At 50.5% G+C, this 17603-nt stretch overlaps 1 protein-coding gene across 13 annotated transcripts in view; it reads left to right on the plus strand.

Moving 5' to 3' along the window:
* dlg4a (discs, large homolog 4a (Drosophila)) overlaps window positions 1-17318 on the plus strand; it is a 53015-nt gene extending 35697 nt beyond the window's left edge. For 3 of the 13 annotated variants that reach the window (XM_027273946.1, XM_027273945.1, XM_027273943.1), the window contains exons 2-23: window positions 5802-5963; window positions 8225-8281; window positions 9631-9684; window positions 9987-10037; window positions 10116-10240; window positions 10517-10686; window positions 10757-10797; window positions 10938-11033; window positions 11415-11559; window positions 12541-12676; window positions 12772-12928; window positions 13048-13150; window positions 13223-13337; window positions 13475-13663; window positions 13792-13834; window positions 13912-13942; window positions 14322-14369; window positions 14450-14551; window positions 14809-14981; window positions 15072-15184; window positions 15269-15360; window positions 16391-17318. In XM_027273946.1, coding sequence (XP_027129747.1) covers window positions 5802-5963; window positions 8225-8281; window positions 9631-9684; window positions 9987-10037; window positions 10116-10240; window positions 10517-10686; window positions 10757-10797; window positions 10938-11033; window positions 11415-11559; window positions 12541-12676; window positions 12772-12928; window positions 13048-13150; window positions 13223-13337; window positions 13475-13663; window positions 13792-13834; window positions 13912-13942; window positions 14322-14369; window positions 14450-14551; window positions 14809-14981; window positions 15072-15184; window positions 15269-15360; window positions 16391-16497 — 2310 coding nt within the window. In that variant the 3' untranslated portion in view covers window positions 16498-17318. Of the gene's footprint in view, window positions 1-508; window positions 2452-2681; window positions 2874-5801; window positions 5964-8224; window positions 8282-9630; window positions 9685-9986; window positions 10038-10115; window positions 10241-10516; window positions 10687-10756; window positions 10894-10937; window positions 11034-11414; window positions 11560-12540; window positions 12677-12771; window positions 12929-13047; window positions 13151-13222; window positions 13338-13474; window positions 13664-13791; window positions 13835-13911; window positions 13943-14321; window positions 14370-14449; window positions 14552-14808; window positions 14982-15071; window positions 15185-15268; window positions 15361-16390 lie in introns of those variants that run through there. The other 10 variants (XM_027273939.1, XM_027273950.1, XM_019273051.2 and 7 more) reach the window with 10 other exon arrangements.
* The last annotated feature ends 285 nt before the right edge of the window (window positions 17319-17603 follow it).

The raw sequence follows: 17603 nt of genomic DNA on the forward strand, positions 1-17603 counted from the left end.
GAGAGGATAATAGTGAGAGGATGACGGTGAGAGGATAATAGTGAGAGGATGAGGGTGAGGGATGAGGGTGAGAGGATAATAGTGAGAGGGATGATTGGAAGGATTAATAGTGAGCGGCTGAGGTGGAGGTATGATAGTGAGAGGATAATATTGAGAGGCTGAGGGTGAGAGGATATGAGGGTTTGAGGAGGGATAATAGTGAAGAGGATGATTGTGAGGAGGATGCGGGTGAGGAGGCTGAAGTGAGAGGATAATAGTGAGAGGATGAGGGTGAGAGGATAATAGTGAGAGGATGATGGTGAGAGGATGAGGGTGAGAGGATAATAGTGAGAGGATGATGGTGAGAGGATGAGGGTGAGAGGATAATAGTGAGAGGATGAGGGTGAGAGGATGATTGTGAGAGGATAATAGTGAGAGGATGAGGGTGAGAGGATGATAGTGAGAGGATAATAGTGAGAGGATGATAGTGAGAGGATGAGGGTGAGAGGATAATAGTGAGAGGATGATAGTGAGAGGATGATTGTGAGAGGATGAGGGTGAGAGTGTTACAGTTACAGTCTGTGAAGATGTTTTTTTTTTAGCTTCAAGCTAACGCGATCCACGATGCTGACGTGCTAACTGTGACTGAAGCTAAGCTAACGGTTAGCCGGCTGGCTGATCTGTAAACAGTGTTTGTTAACGTTACGTTAACGTTACGTTAACATTATTCTAAATATGCAGTTCACTGAACGAACACAGGTGTCGCTGCTAAAGAGTTTCCTGAACGTTACACAGAAAACGTTTAAGTAACGTTGTGACTGATGTGATGTGTGTGTGTGTGTGTGTGTGTAAAGAAGCGTCTGTTACTCATCTCTCATTTAAACAGTCGGTGCTGCGTTCGAGGCCCTTGCTCTTCTTTTTTAGACTGTGTATCCATGGAAACGGGCTAAAGCTCCTCTCAGTGTGTGAGTGTGTGTGAAGAGACAACGTCATGTGTGCCCACACACGGTCATGTGATCAGCACAGAGGCTGTCAGCTGTTCGACAGCAGGTTCTGTTCTGACCCGATCAGAGGGGCAGGCTTTCCCAGAATGCCCCTCTTCCTACTCTGTGGGGGGGTGAGGTTCAGTGGTGCGTTCAGGGCCGCATGCTGACGTCACTCGGCAGCGCCGCAGTCGCTCCTGAGATGAATGCACAATATTCAAATGTACTTGGACCTCTCACGCCCACCTGTGGATGCAGGTCTGAGATTTCAATTATCAACAAATTAATTAAAATAATCACATGACATCATCATCAGATCAGAAACTTTACTGATCTACACACACACAGAGTGACAGGCAGCCACACTGAGCAGCGGCCTGGGAGCAGTCAGGGGTCAGGTGCTCGAGGGCACCTTGGTAGTTCCCAGGAGGTGAACTCGCACCTCTGCAGTCCACCCTCCCTACAGACTGAGATACTGCTGCCACAAACTGGACTTTTCCAGGACATGTTGAGTGCAGATGTAACATGTTGCCGTCTCTGAATGTTTTTATAGTTTCATTAATTTATTTTACAACATAATTCTTTTTTCGGTGACACGTTTGAATCAGACGTGTGCTCAGAGAAACATGTAACATGTTAATGAAACTTCATCATCCCTGAACACGTCCTTGAAAAGGCCTGGAAAAGGATCTGTGATTGTATACTCCTCCACCTCATCTGAACGTCCGGCAGGTGGTACAGTGACATCACAGGTGCTGATATGACGTTGACGTTGACGCTGATGTGACATTGACGTTGACGTTGACGTTGATGTGATGTGCTGAGGGATTTCAGCTGCGCATTTAGTCCACTGTTTACGGTCAGAGAGATCTCAACTGCGCGTTTAGTCCACAGTTTACGGTCAGAGAGATTTCAGCTGCGCGTTTAGTCCACACTTTACGGTCAGAGAGATTTCAGCTGCGCGTTTAGTCCACCGTTTACGGTCAGAGAGATTTCAGCTGCGCGTTTAGTCCACAGTTTACGGTCAGAGTGATTTCAGCTGCGCGTTTAGTCCACAGTTTACGGTCAGAGAGATTTCAGCTGCACGTTTAGTCCACAGTTTACGGTCAGAGAGAGAGAGTGCGGTGGAGAGAGCAGTATCATCAATGGTGCGTTCACGGTCCGTCCATCAGGCTCCATCATGTCTCAGTGACCGACACACGAACGCGTTAATCCGAGTCTGTTGGACCAGAGTCCCGCCACGGACAGCAGAGAGACCCAGCTCCGTCCTGACAGCTCCGGCGGACCGAGCGGTGTTCTGCGCGGAGCGGAGCAGAGTGCGCGGTGTGTGCGGTGTGTGCGGAGAGCGCGGTGCGGTGCGGGCTGTGCGGTGTGAGGCTCCGGTCTGATGTCTCTGCCCGTTAAGAACCTAAAGTGTCTGTCTCCGGTCATGTGCCAGTGTAAGGTCATCTGCAGTAACCGGACTCTGTCGCTCATGTTCGGCTGCAAGGTAAGCTGTCTGCGGGGGCTGCGGGGGCTGCGGGGGGCCGCGGGATGGGAGGGGGCACCGACACCAGCTCGAGCTCCTTGATGACGGTCCGGTCCACGTGTCCATCAGAGGCTCCGTCAGACCCGGTTCTGTTCGGTTCAGGTCGTCAGATCTAATGGATGGATCAGGTCCACCTGCCTCCTCCTGGTGTGGGGGGAGGGGAGGGGGGCAGGTGGGGGTTCGGTTCGGCCTCGCTGATTGGCTCACTTTTAATCGTGACCTTGGAGACGGGCAGAACTTCATCGATCATCTGACACCGGAGCCGGAGACAGCAAGAGCTGCTGACCAATCACAGTGCAGAGCGAGACAGCGCTCCTGGCAGGTTCGGGACGGTTCTGGACCTCTTGGTTCTGCTCCAGGTGTCTACAGTCTGATGAGGCGGGGTGTGTTCATTGTCACCAGTTCATCCTGTAGAAACCAGTGTCAGAGTGTAACTGTGGTAACCATGACTACAGCTGTACTCGAGTATTTTCTGATTACATTACTGATGATCAGTGTTACTGTCAGCCCAGCTCCTGTTCTGGCACGACACAAGCTAACGATCTTTCAGAAATGGAGTCGCTAACGTCAACACACGACCACCACTCACTGCAACCAGCTAACGGGAGCGTGTAGTGGTCTGTGGTGGACTGTGGTGGACTGTGGTGGACTGTGGTGGTCTGTGGTGGTCTGTGGTGATCTGTAGTGGTCTGTGGTGATCCGTGGTGGTCTGTGGTGATCCGTGGTGGTCCGTGGTGGTCTGTGGTGGTCGGTGGTGGTCGGTGGTGGACTGTGGTGATCTGTGGTGGTCTGTGGTGGACTGTGGTGGTCGGTGGTGGTCTGTGGTGGACTGTGGTGGTCTGTGGTGATCTGTAGTGGTCTGTGGTGGTCTGTGGTGATCCGTGGTGGTCTGTGGTGGTCTGTAGTAGTCTGTAGTAGTCTGTAGTGGCCTGTAGTAGTCTGTGGTGGTCTGGGGTGGACTGTGGTGGTCTGTAGTGGTCTGTAGTGGTCTGTAGTAGTCTGTGGTGATCCGTGGTGGTCTGTAGTAGTCTGTAGTAGTCTGTGGTGGACTGTGGTGGTCTGTAGTGGTCTGTGGTGGTCTGTAGTGGTCTGTAGTAGTCTGTGGTGGACTGTGGTGGTCTGTAGTGGTCTGTAGTGGTCTGTGGTGGACTGTGGTGGTCTGTAGTGGTCTGTAGTAATTAACCCAAACCTTTAAACTTAACGATCATTGATGACATCACAGCGTTTAACGAGGTTCATGTCATGAATGATTAACGAGTCATCTCGATATCACGATCAATGATCAGCTCCTCCTGATGATCAATACTCAGACTGTCACTCATCACCAGCAGCCAATCAAACGACAGAGAGTCAAACCAACTCTGATCACATGATTTCTGTCCTTCAGATGTCAGGGTGAGGTGAGGGGTACTCAGCAGCTGTGTTAATGTTAGTGTGTGTTAGTGTGTGTTGGTGTGTTAATGTTAGTGTGTGTTAGTGTGTTAATGTTAGTGTGTGTTAGTGTGTTTGTGTGTGTTAGTGTGTGTTTGTGTGTGTTAGTGTGTGTTGGTGTGTGTTAGTGTGTTTGTGTGTGTTAGTGTGTGTTGGTGTGTGTTAGTGTGTTTGTGTGTGTTTGTGTGTGTTAGTGTGTGTTTGTGTGTGTTAGTGTATGTTAGTGTGTGTTAGTGTGTGTTAGTGTGTTTGTGTGTGTTAGTGTGTGTTGGTGTGTGTTAGTGTGTTTGTGTGTGTTTGTGTGTGTTAGTGTGTGTTTGTGTGTGTTAGTGTATGTTAGTGTGTGTTAGTGTGTTTGTGTGTGTTAGTGTGTGTTGGTGTGTGTTTGTGTGTGTTAGTGTGTGTTGGTGTGTGTTAGTGTGTTTGTGTGTGTTTGTGTGTGTTGGTGTGTGTTAGTGTGTTTGTGTGTGTTTGTGTGTGTTTGTGTGTGTTAGTGTGTGTTAGTGTGTTAATGTGTGTGTTAGTGTGTTCATGTGTGTGTTAGTGTGTGTTAGTGTGTTAATGTGTGTGTTAGTGTGTTAATGTGTGTGTTAGTGTGTGTTAGTGTGTTAATGTGTGTGTTAGTGTGTGTTAGTGTGTGTTGGTGTGTGTTAGTGTGTGTAAGTGTGTTAGTGTGTGTAAGTGTGTTAATGTGTGTGTTGGTGTGTGTTAGTGTGTGTTAGTGTGTGTAAGTGTGTTAGTGTGTGTAAGTGTGTTAGTGTGTGTAAGTGTGTTAGTGTGTGTTGGTGTGTGTCTTCATCTTCCTCATGTTGATGGTCGGAGGTTACAAAACCTGAATAAATACAATATTAGTTTAACGTTAAACTAACATTAGTTTAACGTTAGTTTAACGTTAGTGCCATGTAAAATAAGGTCTGGTTCGGTCCATGTGGTTCTTCTCTTGTGAACTGTGGAAGGTTAGGTTCAGGTAACGTTAGGGTAACATTAGGTTAATGTTAGGTTAACGTTAGGTTAATGTTAGGTTGGTGACCTGAGTTGTGTGTACGTTGTGTGTACGTTGTGTGGACGTTGTGTGTACGTTGTGTGGACATTGTGTGGACGTTGTGTGGATGTTGTGTGGACGTTGTGTGGACGTTGTGTGGACGTTGTGATGGGATGTCTGAATGAGTCTGATGATGTCATGCTGTCATCAGCTGATGAGTCGTCTCTCATAATTCAGACTGTCACTGAACGCACCACGGGGACAGATGGTGGTCTGTGGTTGGTCCTGATGGGGGAGGGTCGGTCCAGAAGCTTTTCCCGCCTCTGCAGCATCCCCCCCCCCCCCAGTGTCGTCCTCGGTTCTTCTTGCTGTCTCGTGTAATTGATCGGACTGGTGCTGCCAGGCCCGGCTGTGGGCGCTGCAGTCCTACCTCCGGTTGCTAGGTAACCGGTCTGAGCTGAGGGGTTTCAGAGGCTCCTCCCCCTCCGTCTGCTGGTCATCAGGCCGACGGCCAGGAGTCAGATGATACTCCAGAACCTGATCAGAACCGACCCGCCTGCAGCACTGTGGGCTTCAGGTGGGGGGTGGGATCTCCACCTTCACGTGTTTGTGATGAAAACACGCGTGTAGAGTCCTCACACTTAGCATGACACCGAGCATGTGTGTCTAACACAGCGGGCTGCTGGCGTGATGCCTGGAGAAACGGGGGGGGGGGGGGGGCTGAGGGGGCTCAGGTTAGAGGAAGAAGAGCAGCGATGAGTCACGGCGCTGCCCGGTCCATCAATACATCGTTCTCGTGTTTCCAGGAAACGTTTAAATAAAGTAAGCGGCATACATGAAACATACAAGCTGACCTGTGTGTGTGTGTGTGTGTGTGTGTGTGTGTGTGTGTGTGCAGAAGTACAGGTATCAGGATGAGGAGACGCCCCCCTTGGAGCACAGTCCAGCTCACCTGGCTCCGGGCAAAAGTGCTGAGATGCTTCATATGAGCGACAAGAACCTCGCCGCCATGGAGGCCATCCACGGATACACGCCACACACACACATCTCACCTGTCAAGGTACAGCACACATACACACACACACACACACATTCAGTCACAGAACCGGTCTGGTCTGGTCTCTGTGGTTCTGGTTGGTGCTGAGGTCTGGGTGTTCTCTCTGATCTTCTGATGATGTCATACAAGCTTTGTTCTGACCTGATGGTTCTTGGTGTTTGTAGCCAGGTGAGGTTTCCTGGTCCGTGTTGGACTTCAGACCGGGTCCGTCGTCCCTCTGTCAGGTCCGAGCTCCTTTTTTTTTGGGACCATGTACAGTATGAAACGTAAACATGAACGATTACATTTGATGTACTGCACCAGAGTAGCTTGCAGCGACTGTTCATGTGCAGAAACATTAAAACATATTGCAGCACAATAACAAACACACAGGACACACAACAGCACAGCATGTTCTGACCCGTCTGGGCAGAGTCCGGTTCCAGTTCTGTTTCAAACATCAGCAGACAAACAGTGAAAGTTTATAACATAATAACGTTAAGGTAACATTAAGGTAACATTATAACATCCTGTCAAGTCCAATACGACACTGGATCTGTGTCAGTCTGCTCTCAGTGTGCGATCATCTGCGAGAATATTGATTATAGACGAGCTCAGGTGTTGATGTGATGTAATGCAGAGAAGCTCACCTGATTGGCCGCTCAGCTGCCGACATCAGCAGGAACATGATCTGAGCTTTAATGAAGTCTTGCTGTAGAAACACTCAGACAGTTTGTAAGCGGTGACGATCAATCAGACATGATCCGTCTCAGGTGACCACACAATGAGGAGGTTGAAGAAGGGCCGCGATCCATTTCTCTGAGGGGGCGGGGTTTACCTGAGGAGACGACATGTCTGTTGAAAGACTTTAATAAGAGTGAGACATCCGTCCTAATGAGCGTTAATGTGAGCTCGTTATCAGCTGATATGTGATCAGGATGACTCACAGATAATGATGATGACACATTGTGTTTAAGGCGTCCACTCAGAAACTCGACCCGTGAGTTCAGCTCCATGTTTTTCTGCCGTCATATTAAAGCAGCTGGCTGATGTCGTTCTGTGTTTTGGGACCCGAGCTCGGCCCGGTTTCTATTTCTGGAGTTCTGCCATCGTTTTGGAGGTGGTTCTGTTCAAGTACGATGAAACATGAAGGTCCAAACATTTTGTTTTTTATGTTGATCAGGAGACACTCTATGTTTATGACATCACACAGTATTCAGTGAGGTCATCACCACGATGAAGATGGCTAGTTCTTCACAGCGTCATGACGACCTCATGTCATGACGACTCAGTCCTGATATTTTGCTGGTTCCTGTGGACCCATAAGGGTTAAAGACCCCTCCATCCTGCAGGTCGTTGAGGTCACCTGTGGGTCGTTGAGGTCACCTGTGGGTCGTTGAAGTCACCTGTGGGTCGTTTAGGTCACCTGCGGGTCGTTGAGGTCACCTGTGGGTCGTTTAGGTCACCTGTGGGTCGTTGAGGTCACCTGTGGGCCGTGGACACCCTGTCCTTGTGATTCTTCAGGGTCTCGTGCTGTAGAGGGTTGTTGGTTTGTGCTTTCTGTAGCTGACTGATCGTGTCGTGACCTCCTCCTCTGTCTCTCCAGGTGAGGTAAAATGGCTTCCTTCCTTCCTGGTCTAAGGAGCCATGTGCTCATGTAGCAGCTGATGTTTAGGTCTGTCCTGTCCTACATCGTCCAGCTCATGTCTGAGTGGTAGTCCAGTTACAATAACCTTCAATGCACTGCCTCAGGTCTTCCAGGACCTGGTTTCCAGGATCCAGGCTGCAGCTGTTTGTTGAAATCTGAACGTGGATCTTTGTTTCTTTTCATCGACCGTCATGAGCTGTGTAACAAATGATTTGTGACCCTGAAGGACTCTATGTGTGTGTTTGAGTTATCTGAGCTCAACTTTGTGAAAAGCTGGAAACGTGTTAACGTGTTTACACGTTGAAGTCATTCTTCTGTGAATCATGAAAACAGCTGCTGCTCAAACTTTGATGATTTTAAAGTCGACATCCAGCTTTGTGTGAATCTACAGGTTTAATGTGTGTGTGTGTGTGTGTGTGTGTGTTTATCAGGTTCTGATTTTGTTTCTCTGAATGTTTGAAAACTGATCTGAGGTCTGACACACGATCTTCATATATTCATCTTGTTGAGGATGTTGGTCCTGGTCGGGTCGTGTTGACCCAGTTTAGGTGGACTCAGATGAACCCATCCGGACCTCTGTGTACCCGTGTGCCCCGTCACGCCCGGCACATTCACCCTGTCCTCTGTTGTTTTACAGCCTGTGTTGATGTCGACAGGACACACTCCGATGTACACCTCCGCCGTTTCTACACTGGTAAGACCTCAGTGACCGGCGCCGCCCGTCATTACCGCCATCGTCATCATCGTCATCTCGTCAGTTCGTCTGTCTGATCACCGACACCATTTATCTGTCCTGTCAGCGTGATGTCATCACTTTACTCATAAAACAGGAAGTTAAACAAACAGGAAGTAGAATCAACGCTAACGTGTCGACGTGTTTGAACGTTTCAATGATCAGAGAGAAAAAAGTTTTTATTGATTTAAGGACAAGTGGATTACATCATCCCCGGTCTTTGTCCTGACCTTGAACGCACCACAAACAGCTGAGTGTGTGTGTGGCGTCAGTGTGACTGATCGTTATTTACTCATACACTGATCGATCGGACCATCAGCTCCTTAATTTACTTTAATTTATATAATGTCTGTAATTATAAAAAACAGTAAATGACTGTAAAATTTAAAAATGTTTCTCTGAGGTCTGAGCACATGGAGCTGTGCCCAGATTACCCATAAGGCCTCTCTGCTTAATGCTCGCCATCAGATCCATTTTTAAACCTGACATTGAGTTTTTCGGCAGAGGTCAGAGCGAGTTAACGGCTTTACAGCGAGGAGAGGCGAGGCGAGTGGCATCCTGCTGAGGGCGCCGAGGTGTCATCTCAAAACGAAGAGTCAGCAGCCAGGTCTAAATATAATCTGAGGTCTAAATATAATCTGAGGTCTAAATATAATCTGAGAAATATATTCTGAGGTCTAAATATAATCTGAGGTCTAAATATATTCTGAGGACTAAATATAATCTGAGGCGAACTGTGGCGTTAACATTGGCGTTATCAGACTGCAGGTGATTGGAGGTCAATCAGACAGGAAGTTTTAACAGGAAGATATGCTGACGGGGAGCAGAGCTGGTGTTGTGCCAGAACAGGAGCTGGGCGAGCATTAACAGTATAACCAGGCTCAGCAGCTTCTATGGACATGATGGCAGAGGAGCAGAGAGTGAAGAGGACGCTGACGGAGGAAGCTAAGAAGAGAAAAGGAGAGAGTGAGCGAGCAAGAAGCCGCCGGACAAGAGTAAATGTGGGACTGACTTTTAGTGGTTGGTGAGAGCTTGGTGAAATAAAAGGCTGAAAGACAGACGCCGAGCTGGGCTGACTGCTGCTGGACTAGGCAGTGAGATCAGCTGCTGCTGGGTCTGGTTCTGGTTCTGGTTCTGGGCTGACTGCTGCTGGACTAGGCAGTGAGATCAGCTGCTGCTGGACTGTCCGCGTCTTTAAACGTTTTTTGAGTGTTCCTAAACGTTCTCTAAGTGTTTGTGTTAATCACATGTGGATGATCATCATGATAATGTTCTCTCAGCGTTGACTGAACGTTCTCCCTCTCCTGCAGGGGAACACTCCTCCCGTGGTCGTGAACACCGACACGCTCGATGGATCTCCATACGTAAGAATGACCTTCATCTCTATGATGATGATGATGATGATGGTGTCAGTCAGAGAAGATGTTTGATTGGTCACACTGAAAGTCCTCCGCTTCCTCTGTGGTTCTGAACTTGAATTGGACCCGGTGTCATGTAGGTCTCATTCAGAAGCTCTCAGTGGTCCGATTCACAGGTTCTGGTTCAGTGATGAGTTCAGGAGCTGCTGGGAAATCCCACAACCAGTGAGGAGGGAAATGCTGAGTCAGCATTAGACTTACTTTGTGTTAACAATGATATTAATTAACTGTGACGGCGCCCCCTGCAGGTGAACGGGACTGAAGGAGAGATCGAGTATGAGGAGATCACGCTGGAGAGAGTGAGTGCTTAATGCAATCACATTAATCATGTTAATGACCTCATCCTGGTCTCTGACGGTTCTGGTTCTGTTCTGTAGGGGAACTCGGGCCTCGGCTTCAGCATAGCAGGAGGAACAGACAACCCTCACGTGGGCGACGACCCGAGTATCTTCATCACCAAAATCATCCCCGGAGGAGCCGCGGCCCAAGATGGACGCCTCAGGTGAACAGATCAGCTGTTCTTGTAATCACAGCGTGAAGCTCGTCGCTCCCCGGAGTCCGACTTCATTAACGAGACGCTGAGCTGTAATTAAACCTGAAGACGAAGATAGTTAAATATTCATTTATAATTTAAATATTTCATTATTATTTAAACAAGATTTATGATGTCGATGATCAGCTGATCGCTCTGACCCCTCGTTAACAGTCTGACCTCAGATCAGGTCAGTCTGACCCGGTTTCTCCTCCAGAACCTGACGCTGTGTTTTCTATCTGTCAGCGTGAACGACTGCATCTTGTTCGTGAACGACGTGGACGTCCGCGAGGTGACGCACAGCCAGGCGGTGGAGGCTCTGAAGGAGGCCGGCGCCATCGTCCGACTCTACGTCCTCCGCAGGAAACCGGCCGCCGAGAAGGTCACCGAGATCAAACTCATCAAGGGGCCCAAAGGTACGTGGACCGGACCGGACCTGTGTGAGGTTCTGGACTCAGTGACTGACCGGGCCTCCTCTCTCCTCAGGGTTAGGGTTCAGCATCGCGGGAGGAGTCGGGAACCAACACATCCCCGGAGACAACAGCATCTACGTGACGAAGATCATCGAGGGAGGAGCGGCGCACAAAGACGGACGGCTGCAGATCGGAGACAAGATATTAGCGGTAACACACACACACACACACACACACAAGTCGGGAACCAACACATCCCCGGAGACAACAGCATCTACGTGACGAAGATCATCGAGGGAGGAGCGGCGCACAAAGACGGACGGCTGCAGATCGGAGACAAGATATTAGCGGTAACACACACACACACACACACACACACACAGAGTAACACACACACACACACACACACTCATTAATAAGTGATCAGCTGTTTGAATCCTCTGAATAAGGAAAGTTCAGAGTTCAACAGTATCCATGGTGATCATGTGATCAATGATCTGCTGGACAGGAACACGCTAAAAACACGCTTCAGTTCATCACGACTGAAACATGAGACACGTTCAATCAATGAACGTGATCATTCATAAAATTAATCAGCTGATGCTCGTTAGGGTGGAAACATGAATACAAAGGATGACATCATGAGTGTAGGACCTCTGGTTCTGGTTCTGATCCTGGTCCTGGTGGTTCTGGTTCTGATCCTGGTCCTGGTGGTTCTGGTTCTGTCTCAGGTGAATAACGTGTGTCTGGAGGACGTGATGCACGAGGATGCGGTGGGAGCTCTGAAGAACACGGCTGAGGTGGTTTACCTCCGGGTGGCCAAGCCCAACAACCTGTACCTGACCAACAACTACAACCCACCGGACCTCACCAGCAGTAAGACCTCCACCCAGCACCTCCACCCAGCACCTCCACCCAACACCTCCACCCAGCACCTCCACCCAACACACCCAGCACCTCCACCCAGCACCTACACCCAACACACCCAACACCTCCACCCAGCACCTCCACCCAGCACCTACACCCAAAACACCCAGCACCTCCACCCAGCACCTACACCCAACACACCCAACACCTCCACCCACCCAGCACCTCCACCCAGCATCTCCACCCAGCACCTACACCCAACACCTCCACCCAGCACCTCCACCCAACACCTCCGCCCAACACCTCCACCCAACACACCCAGCACCTCCACCCAGCACCTACACCCAACACACCCAACACCTCCACCCACCCAGCACCTCCACCCAGCACCTCCACCCAGCACCTACACCCAACACCTCCACCCAGCACCTCCACCCAGCACCTCCACCCAGCACCTCCACCCAACACCTCCACCCAGCACCTCCACCCAACACCTCCACCCAGCACCTCCACCCAGCACCTCCACCCAGCACCTCCACCCAACACCTCCACCCAGCACCTCCACCCAACACCTCCACCCAGCACCTCCACCCAGCACCTCCACCCAGCACCTCCACCCAACACCTCCACCCAGCACCTCCTCTTCCACCCAGCACCTCCACCCAGCACCTACATGCACCACCTCCACCCAGCACCTCTACCACACCCGGACCAAACCATGTGTATTAACTAGAACCAGACCAGAACCCAGAGAACATTTCTCTGCAGAGAAATCTGATCAGGTTCTGATCGGGTTCTGATCGGGTTATTCCTTTTTGAGACTTTTAAAATAAAGAAAACTTCTCATTAATGTTCTTTAATACTCTGTGTACTCTTTGTACTCTGTGTACTCTGTGTACTTGTGTACTCTGTGTACTTGTGTACTCTGTGTACTCTGTGTACTTGTGTACTCTGTGTACTTGTGTACTCTGTGTACTCTGTGTTTCCCAGCGTATTCTCACATGGACACGGAGCTCAGCCACCCCAACTATCTCGGGTCAGATTACCCACAAGCCCTCACTCCCACCTCACCCAGTCGGTTCTCTCCTGTCCTGCACGGCATGATGGGAGATGATGACATCCCCAGGTGAGCGGCGTTTGTCACGTCTTCACGTCTCTGATGACGTGTTAACACAGTTTATTGATTATTATTATTGATTATTGATGGGCGGTCTGCTGCAGGGAGCCTCGCAGGGTTCTGATCCACCGCGGCTCCACGGGTCTGGGCTTCAACATTGTTGGCGGCGAGGACGGCGAGGGGATCTTCATCTCGTTCATCCTGGCGGGCGGACCGGCTGACCTCAGCGGAGAGCTGCACAAAGGGGACCAGATCCTCAGCGTGAGCACTCTTTAACCCTCGTTAAGTTCATGCTCGTTAGTGAACGCCTCGTTCAGGTGTTGACGTGTCACGGTGTGTGTGTGTGTGTGTGTGTGTGTGTGTGTGTGTGTGTGCGGCAGGTGAACGGCGTGGACCTCCGGATGGCCACGCATGAACAGGCGGCGGCGGCGCTGAAGAACGCCGGACAGACAGTGACGATCATCGCTCAGTACAGACCCGACGGTAACGACAGATCAAGACGAGTCAGCTGACTGTGGTCATGACATCATCGATGACGCTGTGTTCTGCTTTCAGAGTACAGCCGGTTTGAGGCAAAGATCCACGACCTGAGAGAACAGCTGATGAACAGCAGCATGGGCTCCGGCACCACGACTCTGAGGAGCAACCCGAAGAGAGGCTTCTACATCAGGTCTGACCAGAACCAGTTCAGTCCGGTTCAGTCCGGTTCAGTCCGACACAGACACATAGATAATCAACGTGTTGATGCTCTTTGTCAGTCTGAACTCGTCTCAGTATAAAACACGTCATGTGACTGATCCCCCTCAGGGCGCTCTTTGACTACGATAAGACGGCAGACTGCGGCTTCCTCAGCCAGGCGCTGGGCTTTAAGTTCGGGGACGTCCTCCACGTGTTGGACTGCGGGGACGAGGAGTGGTGGCAAGCCCGTAAGGTCAGCCCTCAGAATGAGGCTGAGGAGGTCGGCTTCATCCCCAGCAAGCACAGGTCAGACACACTGTGAGTGGGGAGGGGGGTCTCATCAGTTACTGTAACGTTAGTCCAACGTTTCGTCAGGTCAGAGAACAAACCAAACGTTTAGCTCGTTAGCCGTTTTACCTGATTGTTTCTGTTCTCGGGCTCTGCAGGGTGGAGAGGAAAGAGTGGTCTCGTGTGAACACCAAAGAGAGGGTACGTTGACTCGCCTTCGCTGCTTTAATCTGGTTCTGACTGGCTCAGTGTGTAAACCTGTTCTGGTTCTGTTTCAGGATCACGGCCGAGACAGCCTGAGCACTCAAGGTAACTACAGACGAGCCAAGACATCGCTGACACGACGAGCTGCTGTTCACGAGACGCGACGAGCTGCTGTTCACGAGACGCGACGAGCTGCTGTTCACGAGACGCGACGAGCTGCTGTTCACGAGACGTGACACAAGAAGACACGACATGACAAGCTGTTCAGACGTGACTGACTCTGATTACAGTTTACACGACACAACACAGCACAGGACACGAGACAAGACGAGCAGTCCGTCTTTTACCATCACGGACTCTTTCCTGCTGTCACTCCACTCACACAAACCCAGCAGGCCTAATTTACATCTTCTTTAATTGGACATTTTGTCATTAAAAATATTTTCTTGTAATATTTTATTTGTGTTTGTGTGTTTGTCTGCAGGCAGAGATAAAACCTCTCACAGTTATGAGACGGTTACCCAGGTGGAAGGTGAGGACGTCAACATCACGTTATTGATTATTGTCTTTTTATTGAACTCTTACTGATCACTCCTCTTCATCCTTCATCAGTGCATTACGCGAGGCCCATCATCATCCTCGGGCCTGTCAAAGACCGGATCAACGACGACCTGCTGTCTGAGTTCCCTGATAAGTTTGGATCTTGTGTCCCGCGTAAGTAACTATGCTATCGGTCCAACCCGGTGTCAGCGCTGTCCGACCCGGTCTCAGCGCTTTCTGACCCGGTGTCAGCGCTGTCCGACCCAGTCTCAGCGCTTTCTGACCCGGTGTCAGCGCTGTCCGACCCGGTCTCAGGGCTGTCTGACCCGGTCTCAGGGCTGTCTGACCCGGTGTCAGCGCTGTCTGACCCGGTCTCAGGGCTCTCTGACCCGGTGTCAGCGCTGTCATGTTGTTTGGTTCTTTGCCGACAGACACCACGCGGCCTAAGAGGGAGTACGAGGTGGACGGGCGGGACTATCACTTTGTGTCGTCACGGGAACAGATGGAGAAGGACATCCAGAGCCATCGGTTCATCGAGGCGGGCCAGTACAACAGTCACCTGTACGGTACCAGTGTCCAGAGCGTCCGCGAGGTGGCTGAGCAGGTCGGTAGCAGCACGTTGAATTATTTTAATCTTCTGTGTAACGAACTGATCGATGAGACCCGTCACGTTTGTTCTGAATGTGTGGAGCAGCAGGGGAAGCACTGCATCCTGGACGTGTCGGCCAATGCCGTGCGGAGACTACAGGCCGCTCAGCTTCATCCCATCGCCATCTTTGTCCGGCCCAAGTCCCTGGAGAACGTCCTGTATGTTCTGAAAATATTCTTCATACGTTTAAGATTAACCTGCTGCACGTTGTGAGGATATGATGTGATTTTATGTTTGAACAGAGAGATCAACACTCGCCTGACGGAGGAGCAGGCCAGGAAAGGGATGGACCGAGCCCTCAAATTAGAGCAGGACTTCCTCGAGTGTTTCTCAGGTGAGACGGTTTCTAAAACTGGTACCTGTGCCGACTCACCGTCCCCGGAGACATAAGCCAGTTTTTCCTCCGCTGTACGTTCATTAAATCTACTGGAGGATCCTAAAACTCCTCCAGAGACAACAGAGTCCATATTTCTGGTCTCAGACCAGATTAAAGTTAATGTTCGACGCAGTACTCATTTTAAACACCAGGTGTCAGCGTGAGGTACTCTAACAAGCGTTTCAACATTTCAGACACATTTGGTTCAAATCCCAGCAGAGGACGTCAGACTGTGATCAGAATGAATCGATGAACTTCCTCCTGCAGAAGCCAACTCCGCCGTCAGTCAGTTCACACATGATCCGTTTGTGATGCGCACCGAGCGACGCTAGAACGCACGAGATCACGCGACATTTCCGGCTGTAGTCTCTGTGACTCCTACGATGACATTCCACGCCGCATCTTTTTTCTGGTGTCCTTATAAAAAGGATGTGAGGTGTCATCAATGATTACACCTGAAAACCCCTCACCTGTTGACTTCAGGTCGGCCCCGCCCATTATGACGTGTTCTTGTAATGAAACTCGATCTGCGGTGAACACAGTATTTTATTTTGAAAATCAACCGGGGTTTTATTTTGTATTTTGTAGCTGATTGTCTGCTCTGTGCTGAGTTTATGGTCCGGCTCCGTGAACAACAGAAGCTCTGTGTGTGTTGCGGAGCCGTGACGCGTGCAGTGTGTTTTAGGGGAAACAGCTCCGTCCTTTCTGTTGTTATATTTTTAATTTTCAATAGTTTATATTTAGAGAATGTTTGTTATGCACCAACGACACCAGAACAAATTCCTTGTATGTGTAAAATTGACTTGGCAATAAAGCTTTTTCTGATTCTGATTTCCCCTCCATCTTCTCCTCTTCCTCCATCTTCTCCTCTTCCTCCATCTTCTCCTCTTCTTCCATCTTCTCCTCATACTCCATCTTCTCCTCATACTCCATCTTCTCCTCTTCCTCCATCTTCTCCTCTTCCTCCATCTTCTCCTCCGCCCTGCAGCTGTGGTGGAGGGCGACAGCTTCGAGGAGGTCTACCATAAAGTGAAGTCGGTGATTGAGGAGCAGTCAGGGCCTTACATCTGGATCCCGACCCGGGAGAGGCTGTGATGCTGCACCCGGCTCGCCGCCCCCTCCTCCCTCCAGACCACCAACCGACGCCACCCTCCACCCTGACGGCCGAGCCAGCCTCTCCCACCCGTCCGTCCTCCAGCAGAGTCGGCGAGAGACGAACGAAGACAAACAGGAAGTGACACCTCAAGGCGATGGAACGAAAGCGACTCTGAGGCAGACGGGATCGCTGACGTGTAATTAGAGACTTCATCAGTGTTTAACGAGCGCCGTTCACACCTGGCATCAAAACGCAGCTGAACAGCTGATTCAAACAGGAAGTGAGGCGTTCTGATGTCACGTGTGAACCATGTGACGTCCACACCGCGATGAGGACGAGGTCTGTCCAGGACCGGAGAGACAGCAGAGGGTGACCCAGCAGGGATGGACCACCTCACCGCCGCTCCTGCCTCCTCTCAAGTCATGAAACACCTCCACCTGAGACGGAGGCTCCGCCTTTTTATATCTCCTCCTCCTCCTCCTCCTCCTCCTCCTCCTCTGCCTCCTTCAGGACAGGAAAGGGGGACGACCGAGGAGCTTGGGCGCCCCGATCCTGCTGAGTCTGTCCTGGCGAGGAGTCCTTTTTCTCATGGACCTACTCGCGGGTCAGGACTCGTTCTGCTCCCTCGGCTCTGTGTTGAATATTCGCGAGGCATTATTTAACGATTTAACGGCCGTTTGAATAATTATTAAAACTCATATGCTGAATCTGTGCATGCATCGAAGACGACGGAGACACGAGTGTCCGACCTCCGACATTTGGACGAGGTCTTTAGCATGTCTCATGACTGAAGAAGAAGAAGAAGAAGACGGTCACATGATGAGGCCGGTCACACACACACACACACACACACCTGTACAGGTAGAGGGGGCGGGGCTGTTCTGACCTGCGAGTCAGAATCCAGGGTGAAAGTTTCCCTCCAGACACAAACGGCTTCACCAACGGATCGATCACGCTTCCAGACGAAGATCGACGCCGCAGACAAACACGCTAAGCCGTGTGTGTGTGTGTGTGTGTGTGTGTGTGTGTGTGTGTGTGTGCACGCTCCTCGCTGTGGGGAGGTTTCGTCTTCTTTTATTCTCTTCCACTTTTTCTGCTTCTTTCT

The sequence above is a fragment of the Larimichthys crocea genome, chromosome XXII, assembly GCF_000972845.2.
Source record: "Larimichthys crocea isolate SSNF chromosome XXII, L_crocea_2.0, whole genome shotgun sequence".
NCBI lineage: Eukaryota > Metazoa > Chordata > Actinopteri > Sciaenidae > Larimichthys > Larimichthys crocea.